The sequence below is a fragment of the Stigmatopora argus genome, chromosome 13 (genome assembly GCF_051989625.1).
Source record: "Stigmatopora argus isolate UIUO_Sarg chromosome 13, RoL_Sarg_1.0, whole genome shotgun sequence".
Lineage (NCBI taxonomy): Eukaryota > Metazoa > Chordata > Actinopteri > Syngnathiformes > Syngnathidae > Stigmatopora > Stigmatopora argus.
In genome coordinates this window covers 11,782,305-11,794,753 of record NC_135399.1, presented here as the reverse complement: position 1 = coordinate 11,794,753, position 12,449 = coordinate 11,782,305, and the positions used below count along the sequence as shown (strand labels likewise).

General features: G+C 39.7%; 1 protein-coding gene across 2 annotated transcripts; it reads left to right on the top strand.

Moving 5' to 3' along the window:
* Window positions 1-420: 420 nt before the first annotated feature.
* On the top strand, window positions 421-12,035 carry col28a2a (collagen, type XXVIII, alpha 2a). Of its 2 annotated transcripts, none has more exons than XM_077617708.1 (35): window positions 421-485; window positions 967-1,107; window positions 1,565-2,139; window positions 2,889-2,909; window positions 2,998-3,057; window positions 4,728-4,781; window positions 5,018-5,062; window positions 5,128-5,154; window positions 5,233-5,277; window positions 5,367-5,411; window positions 5,638-5,691; window positions 6,140-6,208; window positions 6,393-6,461; window positions 6,548-6,616; window positions 7,063-7,131; window positions 7,294-7,362; window positions 7,456-7,524; window positions 7,638-7,706; window positions 7,823-7,894; window positions 7,965-8,033; window positions 8,111-8,182; window positions 8,288-8,356; window positions 8,453-8,521; window positions 8,622-8,690; window positions 8,760-8,828; window positions 8,900-8,968; window positions 9,055-9,123; window positions 9,217-9,285; window positions 9,377-9,457; window positions 9,596-9,631; window positions 9,707-9,743; window positions 9,820-10,377; window positions 10,766-11,013; window positions 11,106-11,310; window positions 11,397-12,035. In XM_077617708.1, exons 2-35 carry the CDS (start codon window positions 975-977, stop codon window positions 11,597-11,599), a joined length of 3,606 nt encoding a protein of 1,201 aa, XP_077473834.1. In that variant the 5' UTR covers window positions 421-485; window positions 967-974; the 3' UTR covers window positions 11,600-12,035. The 2 variants fall into 2 exon arrangements, with proteins under 2 accessions (XP_077473834.1, XP_077473833.1); XM_077617707.1 differs by lacking the exon at window positions 421-485 and adding an exon at window positions 750-873.
* The last annotated feature ends 414 nt before the right edge of the window (window positions 12,036-12,449 follow it).

Sequence of the window (12,449 nt, the reverse complement as noted above, 5' to 3'; positions counted from 1 at the left end):
GAAATCCCTCAAGGATTTAGAGACTTTTTGCTCGTCTCACGTTCGGTGCTGTCGAGCCTGTAAGAGAGGATTTCTGTCTCAAGATGGCCGCCAAGCACTTACGCCACTGACCCCGGCTATAGATGTATACTCTGACAGTAATACATATGTCCTCTAAACGCCAATCACTGACGTTTTATCCGTTGATGTAATCATAATTTAAAAAATTAACCAGGAAGAATCACATTCATTAAAAATATGTTCCTTCATCATGTGGAAAAAGTGTAAGATAAAGTGTTAGAGTGCAAAATTTGCAAATTATAGACCAGCCAACCTACTTTTTTAGAGTTAGTTTTCCAATTATTCTCTAAAATCAATCAATTAATCAATCAATCAATAACAGATTTAACACCTTAATGCTTTTATAAACCCTTCTTTTTTCAGCCATCACTGTCCCGATCCCAATGGAAAGGTCATCAGGCCCTCTAACCTTTCGAGGTCCTCAGGTGAGGAATCTATGCTTATGATAATTACTCTCACTTAGCCACTGAAGCGCTACTTCATCCCCTCTAGATGATTGTCTGTGTCACTGAAAATGTCTAAAATACCACCTTTAAGCCCATCATTGTTGGAAACATATCCCTGCCTTTTCAAGCCCTGAGGCAAGAGTGAGGGTTTCAGCACGAACAAGAATCCATTGAACCTGGTTGGGTGGTTCTTCCTTATAAAAAAGGGGAGAGTACGACTGACTCCTTCACTCAATACTACTGAGAACCACGGCATCACGTTAAATGAGCTCAACAGTGCTCACTCACTGTGCAACCTGGTGGTCTTTTCGCTAGTCCTGCAGGTCCAAACAGGATACCAAACCATTGCTAACTGCAACACTTCATAGTATGTTGAATAGTAAAGGCTGTTATTTATGGATACCTTGCATTTGTGTACATTTTTCTTTGTAATGGGTGTCTCATTTTTTTGTCATTGTAGAGACAAGGATGGTCCTGTCCTTTGAATCGGTGGTGGTGTTGGTCACGGTACAAACTTTTGTTTGGGCGCAAGATCTTCATGATAGCAGAGGAGTTAAATTTTACCCAAAACCACTGGCTGCAAATCTTTATGATGGGCAAGGTAAGCTACATTTATCTGACTTTTGCCATGATTATTGTGTCTGAAATCTAATTCTTGCAACTTAAACAGAAATGCATTTGGAGATATAAAATTTTATCTCTAAAAAAAGCATTTTTTAAAACGTGTTTTACGTATTAAATAATTGGCTACAATTGATAACGATAAAAATGCAATCCATTTTTCACCAGTCCTATTAGATTAGATGCCTATCACCGTCAATGGCAGTGAGACATCATCATTCCACTTAAAAATGATTTAATCTCAAGGATATTGCACTATATGAATATTTATATTTACACTACTTTTACTTATTCATATTACTCTGAATGAAACATTGCTATTATTAGAGAGTATTTTTTTGTCAAATTTGGAAACACAATTGTAGTTAAAAATGTTTTGAAAAGTATTTTAAGAGTCCACTTGTTTTTTTAATTTTATTTTATTTTTTAAATTACAGCCATCCTAGATGAAGATTGTAGCTTAGAGCTTGCCTTCTTACTAGACAGTTCTGAAAGCGCCAAAGACAACCATGAGCAGGAGAAGCAGTTTGCCTTGAACTTGGTGGATCGACTTCAAGGGCTAAAACTGCAGACTGGTCGCCGTTTGAGCATGAGGGTGGCCTTGCTGCAGTACAGCAGCACAGTAATCACAGAGCAAAGATTTACCGACTGGAGAGGCACGGAGAACTTCAAGAACCGCATCGCACCTATCGTCTATATCGGCCACGGCACCTACACCACCTACGCCATTACCAACATGACCAAAATCTACCTGGAGGAGTCCAGCCTGGGCAGCATTAAAGTAGCCGTGCTCCTCACCGATGGCTCCTCCCACCCGAGGAACCCCGATATTTTCTCTGCTGTGGCCGAGGCCAAAAACCAGGGTGTCAAGTTCTTCACTTTGGGCATTACCCGAACGGCCAACGAGCCCTCCAACGTGGCTCAGCTGCGTCTCCTCGCCAGCTCTCCCACATCCCACTTTGTCCACAATTTGCAGGAGAAGGACATAGTTGAGAAAATAGCTACCAAGATGGTGAGTAGTAAACAGTGCCAACATTGCCAATATTGACTTTGAATTGAATTTAATGCTTTTATTGTCATTATACAAGTATAATGAGATTTAAAGCTTCACCACTAAGTGCACAAATAACAACAACTAAGAAACAAATAAATAATCAATAAATAATAACCAATAAATAATCATAAATAAATAATAATCAATACATAATATTCAATAAATAATAATCAATCAATAATAATCAATCAATAATAACCAATCAATAATAATCAATCAATGATAATCAATCAATAATAATCAACCAATAATAATCAATCAATAATAATCAATGAATGATAATCAATGAATGATAATCAATAAATAAGTAATAAAGAATAAGTAGTCAAGATAGATAGTAGAGAACATAAGTAGTCAAGATAGATAGTAATCAACATAAGTAGTCAAGATAGATAGTAATCAACATAAGTGTTCACATAGATAAGTCGGTACACAAGTGACCAAAGTGTAGCACTTGATTTTACACATTTCAACAACATATTATAATTTGGACTTGAAAACCTTATGCGATACATGTTATTTCAATCTATAATCGATTATTTGGAGCCAATTTTTCAGTTTCCAGTGCCGTCAATTGCAGGAAATAGTTTGATATGCATTTCTAACTAATTGCACTAAGCTTGTATATTGTGTCATTATTTTTATTGGAATACAATTGAAATTCTGTTGTTTCCTCTCTTCAATTCTTCTTTTGCATTTATTTGCAGAGCGACCTGGCCGATGAAGGTGTAAGTATTTATCCTCATCAAAATTGCTTACTAAGTCATACAATTACTGAGTTATAGCCACGGTTAAGTAATCTTTCCTTCTTTCCAGTGCCCACTGGCTCCAAAGTGTGCTTGTGAGAAAGGCGAGAGGGGACCCGGTGGGCCTGCAGTGAGTAGTAATCTTTTCTGAAGTGTTGTAAATTGACAAGCCCTAAGGATAGTTTCCAGAAATATTCTCAATGTCAACCCGTAATTTTGAGCAGCGTGCTCAAGACTCAAGACAGTCTTTTATTTTAACCGGGGTTCAGTACACAGGTAGACCGTCAGCAAAAGCAACTGTGTCCCAAAACAAGCACGGTTATAAAATCAGAAAACATGACTAAAACATACGACAAACTGTTAACATGACAGCATTTGACGCAGGGTGATGTATGTGCGGAAATCAGGGTCAACAAGTGCAGGGAGGGAGACATAAGGTGAAAATGGCCGCCTTCCCACTTAACACCTGGCGATTGACAGCCTTTATGTATTAGGATAAACACTGTTTTAATCGTTGATGAGTGAATCATCAACAATAAAGCCAGAAGAAAATCCATAAAAGTTGCATCTGAAAAGTTGTAACTAGATATTGCAGATGACAAGAGTTTCCTCAGAACGCAGAGGGTGGGGGGCATGGAAGGAGGGGGCAGAAGGGATTCCATGGCAGGTTTGAACAGGCTGACGTGGAATGTGGGGTGTACTCACATTGACCTCAGGAGATTGCGTTTCAAGGTAACTTTGTTGATGACCTTGGTCATGTGAAAAAGTCCAATGAAAGTGATTGCAAGCTTCCTGGGTTCCACCTTTGCATGGCAGATCTTTGCGAGAGAGAAATTTGCTTACCTGGTGGTTCCTATAGATGTTTTTTAATGGAGGGCTTAATAGAAAGAATTGGCGTACACTTTGGAAAATGTTTCTTGGCTTCAGATTGAGTTTTCATAATTCCTGGGGATTTTTTTTTAACTCACAGAGTAGCATGGTTTCTCGGAGTCCAATGTACAACATCAGTGGTATCAAACATGTGGTCCGGGCGTCACCTGTGTCCCATGGGATTGATATTTTTGGACCCTCAATGTGACATGAAAAATTAAGGAGGTTTGTTTTTGGTGTTTTTTGTTATGAATGTCATCCAAATATAGAAAAAACAAAATTATCTTGGTAGGCACATTAAAATAATCGGTTCTATTTTATATGAAGACTTTAAACACAAACATTACTCCATCACTACTTCAATGGTCAGTGTTGATAAAATTCGTAATTAGCATACCTGTGCAATGATGAGCTATATTTAATGATGCTTTGCGCATGACGGCAGTGGATTTTCTGAAGCCTACATGAAGACGTTAGTGCAAACTTCTTTTGAAGGTAGCCATAAGTAATCCGCCTATGCTGAAAAACAGCTGCGCCACCATTAGCCAGGTGCTTTCTTCAAGGACAGATTCTTCAAATTCTTCCTCTAAAACAAAGCCGCTCTCATAATTGCTCTTATTGCTTTAATGGTTACAAACCAGAGCTGTCTGGGGGATAGCAAAATAACATGTATCCAGGTGCATCTCCACGTAATGACCCCCCAACCCGTGGGCGAGACAATTCATGCCCTATTCATACTCCAAATGTCGAAATGAGTCATGGTGTCATCCATTTCACCCCTACGTCTGTCTCGGTGTCTCAGCCTGCCAAAAAATGCATTTCATTTCTTTCCATGACTAAAAGTCAATTATTTGCTGCCTAGGGTCAAAAAAGTAACACAGCAGAAGCAAATCGCCAAGTCTAAAACTGTGATTTTTTTTCTTTCTTAAGGGGAAAAAAGGTCGTCCAGGAGAAGAGGGCACCCCGGGGCTGAAAGGGCAAAAGGTGTGTGCCAAATCACACGCATGGCTAGGCCTGCTTGACATGCTCTTCAAAGGTTATGTGTCTTTTTCTCAGCCTCAGGATTCCACACCTGAAATCAGCTTTTCAGTTTGAAACAATTTGTACCAAGTTCAGCTACCCAACAAAGCCAATTTTTTTTTACTCTACAGTCCAGTCCTGACATGAAAAATTGATATCTAGTTGTCGAAATGAACTTTTCTATCATGGTTACATTTCAGGGTGAAGCAGGAATTAGTGGTCAATCTGGGCGAGATGGCGCCGAGGTAAGTGAACAAAGCATTTGATTGAATTTTGCCCACTTTAATTTACTGTCTCGCTGTGTTTGCAGGGAAAATCTGGTTATAAAGGGGAACAGGTAATTTATAACGATAACAAATGTTTAAGAATAATATGAAATGTAAATGTGTATGTATAATTGTTATTCTATCAACAGGGTGAAAGGGGAGAGTGCGGCACTCCGGGAATCAAAGGAGACAGGGTACAATGTGAATAGTAAATTATAGACGTGTATTTATATATAAATTTGCATAATCTTTGTCTCTATTAACATTATGTAACCTGCATCAGGGTCCTGAGGGTCCGATCGGTGCAAGAGGACTTAGAGGACTGCAGGTTAGTAAATTCGGTTGATTTTATGAAGACAATAAAGGAAATTAAATTTAATTAATTGAACAATTATGATGAAAGTTTTGCGTGGGCCATTTTTGTTTACTTTTTCCTGGGTAAGCATTAGAATCAGACTATATACATGCCGTGTAGCAAAATGACACTTGATAACATACACTACCTAGCATACATATGTATATATAACATTTAAATTTCTTTTGCCTGTGTGCAGGGGGTCCCAGGACCACATGGGGACATTGGACCGGAGGGCCCACTGGGGAAGCAGGTTGGAAATTTCTTTATGGGGAAAAAGCACCTGTTTTCTTCAAATTTTCTTGAAATTGGACAAATTCTAACAACATAGTAAGAGTTAAATGAGAGTAACCAAATTTTCAAGGCACGAGACATTATTTCTACCAGTTTTGGCACTCCATACTGTATTTTTGCAGTTTTGGTTGGATACCAAGTGCAACGAAATTGTATAATCCCAACAACAATGTAGATTTTCCAAAGTCTCTTAATCTTGCCGAAGGGGGAAATACAATTACTTTGGTATGTACGGAGTAGCAAAACACCAATTGTATTTTATCCTTTTAAGCAATGACAGACCTTTTAAAGTTTTGTGTCACAAGTTACACAAGTGTTGAGAGATTGACTTAAACTGACAGATTGAATTCAAAGCATGTTCCAACGCGCAAAGAGACAACGAATAGTAACCTATATTTTGACGACAGGGACAACGTGGTCTACCCGGCCCTCCAGGTCTTCAGGGTGAAACTGGCATTGGGATACAAGGACCAAAAGTATGTCATGAAAATTTTTCTTTTGTGTAACTTGTGTTATGTAGACGAGGTGTGTCAAACTGATCCAGCCTACATGGGATCTGATTTGCACGCTGGTGGCCCGCACCCCAAAATAAGTTTGACATTCCTCATGCATAGCTAATTATTTGCAATTTTAATACATCAATTGACAAACATTTTGTAGGGTGACATGGGATTCCAAGGCCGTCTAGGTCCTCCTGGTCCTGCAGGCATTGGTGCACATGGTCCACCAGTGAGTTTGGACTTTTTTCTTTTAAGGAGTTGTCTTTAATTATTTCTTTATCGACCGAATATAAGAACTCTGGCTTTATTTTATAGGGGCCTCAAGGGCCACAAGGTGTCCAGGGAGAAAAAGGACCCACGGGCGAAGGTCTTCCTGGACCAAAGGTACAGTATTATGTCCAAGCACAAACACCATTCATTCCTGGATTCTGATCAACTGCAGATTTTTTTTCTGTAAAAGTTGGGATAAATATTAGCTATTGAAAATACAGTAGTAGAATTAGAGTCTGACTGCACAATTATTGTAAAGTAACAAATCGTTAGTGTATAATTTAGCTGCCGTGGAGAAATTTTTTGGTTTATTCTTGGTTCGTCTTGGTTTGGGTAAAAAAGAAAGAAATTATCATGTCAGGAGAGGGTAGGAAAGGAAAAATGAAGAGTAACGTCCATTCCTTTCGGGTAGAGTAACTTTGGTGAAGTGAGAAACAGGAGCCAACACGCCCCTCTTCATAAGTGTCTGAGTGGAGAACAATACGTACAAACTTGGCAAGAACCCAATAATTACAAAGTGCTTCGGATAGAACTTAATGTTGCACGACTTTTCTCCGTAGGGTGATCGAGGGCTTCCAGGACCGAGGGGATCGAGAGGACAACAGGGTGCGGGAATTAAAGGACAACGGGTCAGTTTCTATCAACAACAATCACAAACCAAGAATTGTCATTCTCGCATGTGAACTGATCAGCACTTAGTCACTACTGATCGTATCTCAAGAACTTTGATTGCACTTTTAAAACAAAAGTATCAGCAATAGCTACATTTAACTTTGACTGCTTACTTCCAGGGTGAACTGGGGCCCCCAGGTCCTCCAGGGTCCACCGGGCTTACGGGAATTGGTTTACAAGGAGAGAAGGTCAGAAAACTGACACACGTTTTCATAATTTCACACCCTTACAAGTGCACTTAGGAGTTGGGGTCTCTGAAAGCCATCTCTTTTAATATCAAGGGAGTTGAGGGTCCAAGGGGTCCATCAGGAGTAAGGGGCCTTCCAGGACAGGGTGTCCCTGGACCTAAGGTTTGTGACAGCAGATCTCAAAATGCATCCATCCCTCATTAAAAAAATAAATTCAATAAAAGCATGGTTTTTATGTTGTTTTTAAGGACCAGCATTTTTGTTTTAATCTCTAGGGAGATCAAGGTTTACCTGGAGAGCAGGGATCTCCGGGAGAGAGAGGCATTGGGGAATCTGGTCCAAAGGTGAAAAATCTCAGCAAAACGATCTTGCTTTAGAATGGACTGTAGTATATCATATTATTTACATATCTCAATGTCTTGCATCCATTGTATCCAATGCTTCTTTTGGATTGACCTAGGGTGAACCTGGATCTGCTGGTTTGGGTGGCTTACCAGGTCTTCCAGGTGAAGATGGGGCCCCAGGACAGAAGGTACAATGACTCCAATGGTAATAGTTTTTTTTTTTTTTTTAACTTACTTGACTTATCTTTTTCCTTTTAGGGTGAGCCTGGGTTTCCTGGTTCAAGAGGTTCTGAAGGACCGCCAGGAATTGGAACACAAGGAGAGAAGGTTTGTTTTTTGGGTTTTGTACTTAATGTTCAATCTCATACGGGTCACTCAAACAATGTATGGCAATCCCTTCAAAGGGGGACCAGGGTCTGAGGGGGATTCGTGGGTTACATGGACCTCCAGGGATCTCAGGACATTCTGGGCCTAAGGTAGGAATCAGAGTCATCAATAAAGTCATTGTAAAAATGTCTCTGTCATATGAACCCAGACTACTCATAATTAAGTCATGTTCTTTCCCAACTACCACTTGATAGGGTGAACGTGGGGTACCAGGTCACCAGGGAATTCCAGGGCAGCCAGGACGATCCATAACTGGTCCAAAGGTGAATAACCGAACATTTCTCATGGCTCCTTTAAAAGCACTGAAATGCATTATACTTTGACTAATCGTCACGATGACTTCAATTTCTTATTATCAGGGGGATTTAGGTCCCTCTGGTCCATCTGGACCAATTGGGGAAACAGGCCTAGGACTTCCAGGTCCAAAGGTAAGCACTATTGTAATACTGCCACTGTTAACCAAACTATTTACAAAAAAATAAAGCACATTAGCATTGATATCACCTCAACTCGGTTTTTCTGCATTAGGGTGATAGAGGATTAACTGGGCCACACGGTCCACCCGGACAAAAAGGTGACGGCATTCCAGGACCCTTGGTTTGTACCACCAAGAAAAAGACTGTCTTAAACTGATGTTGATATTATTAACAAGTGTATCTTTTCCAGGGCCCTCCAGGAATTCCAGGTTTACCAGGAGAGCCAGGTCCAGAGGGAATAGGAATACCCGGACCTAAGGTTTCACTTTAAAGATAATTGACTTGTGTTTCATTAAATATTTGATATCACTTTGGGTACTTTTATTCCAGGGGGACATCGGCTTTAGAGGATTGCCAGGCTTGCCTGGACCACCTGGGGAGGGAATTCAAGGGCCACCAGTAAGATTATTACTAGCTAATTCATATTTACCATTTTTAATCTGGAATCTGAATCCTTGATATATATATTTTTGATGTGTTTTAAGGGTAATGTTGGGAGGGCAGGACCTCCTGGACCAAATGGACCACCGGGAGAGGGTATTCAAGGACCCAAGGTGAAAAGGGACAGACATTTACATTCAGTAATTCAATAATTGTTCAAGTCATGGCCTCACTAATTTTAATTGATTATGTATTTTTATCTTCAGGGGGATACTGGATCCCAAGGTATGACCGGACCAAGAGGGCCAACAGGAGATGGATTTCCAGGTGCTAAAGTAAGAGCTACAATTAACTTTGATTACAAATACAACGTAACCTGTCAAATTGGTTGATCTCGGATTGATTTCATATCTGTTGTTGATGCAGGGGGATCGGGGGTCTCAGGGTGAGAGGGGAACCAAGGGTGCAAAAGGAGATTTGGGAGATCCAGGAGTGCCTGGTGCAGCAGTAAGTAAAAACAGATACAATGTCCATTAGATAGACACACTGTAAATAACCATTTTCATGAAACTATCATTTTGAATATTGACATGGTTATGGAATTAGTAAAAGCATTTAAAACTGTTGTATTTGGTCAAATAACAGGGAAAATCAGGAACAAAGGGAGATGCAGGCCTCACGGTAAGTCCAGTTGAATCTAGTCTGATTCATCTGGAGAAAAAAAAAATCTAAAGCAGATACTTTTGGTTTTTACAGAGAGAGGACATAATTAAGCTCATCAAAGAAATATGTGGTAAGTAGTAGTCAGATTGATTTCAATAAATGCTATTTGCATTCATTACAAAACCTACAAATGTTGTCGTCGTCAGGATGTGGCGTCAAGTGCAAAGAAAGGCCAATGGAACTTGTTTTCGTGATCGACAGCTCAGAGAGCGTTGGCCCTGACAACTTTGAAATCATCAAAGATTTTGTCACCAGGATGGTGGACAGGACCACGGTGGGACGCAACGCGACGAGAATCGGCCTCATCCTTTACAGCCTGGAAGTCCGTTTGGAATTCAACTTGGTCCGCTACACCAATAAACAGGATGTCAAGCAGGCCATTCGAAAGATGCCTTACATGGGCGAGGGCACTCATACTGGCACTGCCATCCGAAAAGCCACCCAGGAGGCCTTCTATAACACCCGGCCCGGTGTCAGGAAGGTCGCCATTGTCATTACCGATGGTCAGACTGACAAGCGAGAGCCAGTAAAACTTGATATCGCCGTGAGAGAGGCCCATGCCGCAAATATTGAGATGTACGCTTTGGGAATCGTCAATTCTTCGGATCCTACGCAGGAAGAGTTTCTGAAAGAACTCAACCTGATTGCCTCTGACCCTGATAGTGAACACATGTACCTTATCGATGATTTCAACACACTGCCAGGTAATCATGGGATGTTTCAAATGTGTGGCAATTATATATTGGGGGACAACAACAAAAATCTAAACACCAGGTCCAAGCTATGTAACAATAGCAACAATCCACAAAAGATCTTAGTGAAGCTCCACGATCACGTCACTTTTGTCTATAGGAAGCCCCAAAACTCACTCTAACATAGTTCTTTGGCACCGATGCTGTTATCGCTTTGGCCTGAGCTCTTAAAAACATTTTTGTGCGTGAATAATGGAGGATAGGTTAAAAAAAGTGAATATGTTATTTTCCTAATCCCATTTTCACACATCATGACAATTCCAAACCATGAAGCCATTACCTGTCCATTCTAGATTCAACCACTGTGAATGAAATGTTTTTTCATCTTTCCTATTTTCAGCTCTGGAATCTAAAGTCATCAGCCAGTTCTGCGAGGATGAAAACGGCGCATTCATCTACAATCACATTGGAAACGGGAACTGGAATAGCAACAATGGAATTGGTGTTCATGCAAGTCACGTGTATGGCGAGCGTAGCAATGGAGACAATAATGACAGTGGAAAAAATAAGAATGAAGTAAGGAGGAACAACCGAGGCCGTGGAGACACTTTTGCACTGCCCATCAGTGCTGATCCACTCCCTGTCCAGGTCAGTCCCGAATTGATTTGCATTCAGACAGACTGACAGACTCCGCAATACCAATAAATTCTGAAATGGTTTCCGAATCTTGTCTCACTCAGGTGGAGGAAGATGACGACGGTGAAGATTTAGACTTGAGAGCCCATGTGAGGGCCAGCGGCAGCGCGGTAGCAGTGAACAAAACGGCATCTTTGGTACATGTGAAGGAAAGTGAAGTCTCCAAGGAGGCATTAACTCCATCGTCATCATCATCATCTCCATCATCGTCATTTATAAGCTCTGGGCTAAATCCAGTCCTACCTGAAGGTCAGTTCTGCATGCAATTAGATGCACATAGTGTACTTTATTAGGCATTTTTAAACAACTTATTGAGGGTCCTTTTTATTCTTTAGAGGTTCCACTTCGTGATCCCCGCTGTAACCTGAGTCTGGACCAGGGAACCTGCAGAACGTACAACATCCGCTGGTATTATGACAAACAAGCTAATTCCTGTGCGCAATTTTGGTATGGAGGCTGCCCCGGAAATGACAATCGATTCGAAACTGAAGACGAATGTAGGAAGACTTGTGTTATGTTGAAGACAGGTAGTATTTAAAATGTGATATTATGTACGTATGTTCACTGAGCAATTTATGATCCTTGACCAACGTCATCGTCTGATTTTACCAGTAGAATAAGAATGTGGTCCAAGCAATAATATGGTGATATTGTCATCAAAGCAAATAAATGGCTGATTAGTGAATTTTGAAAAAAATTCCAGTATAATTCAATTAACATGACACGATCCAAGTTTTAATAATTGCTACACATCAAGAAATCTGCTTTACTCACTCACTCTGCTGCAACAAAACAATGGTAACTTTTTTGTCCTGTTTTATCTTCATGCTGGTGTCATTTGGCAGCTGGAATACAGGAATGCTTATTTTACCTTGCAGAAGTGTACTGAAGTTGTCATCAGGAGAGGAAAAATTCTGATCCCTACTAATGTGCTTATAATTCCTCCATGAGATGTGTCAAAATGTGGGTGTTGTATGACTTTAACAAAATGCTTTTTGTTTGTGTTTTTTTAATAAAAGAAATTGTTGTCATTTTTCCTTTTTCTAAAATTCCTGCTTCATTTTTTTCTTTCTTATATAATAAACATCCACAGCTTTTAATTTAAAAAAAAAGGTTGATTAAAACCCCACTTAAAATTGTATTTTTTATTAATAGATACAGCTTGTGTGGAAAATGTAGTCTATTTTATCTATATTTTACTAATAATGGATGACAAGAAAAATAAAAGACATGATCACTCATTAAAAACAATTATACTATTGAACTATTTAATTATAAAATAAATTGATTTTAAAAGACAAATTCATGCAAAATAAATTAACATTGGATATATTATATTTAATGGGATTCCTGGTTTTATTAAAAAATAAAAAGTTTTATTTTGTTCC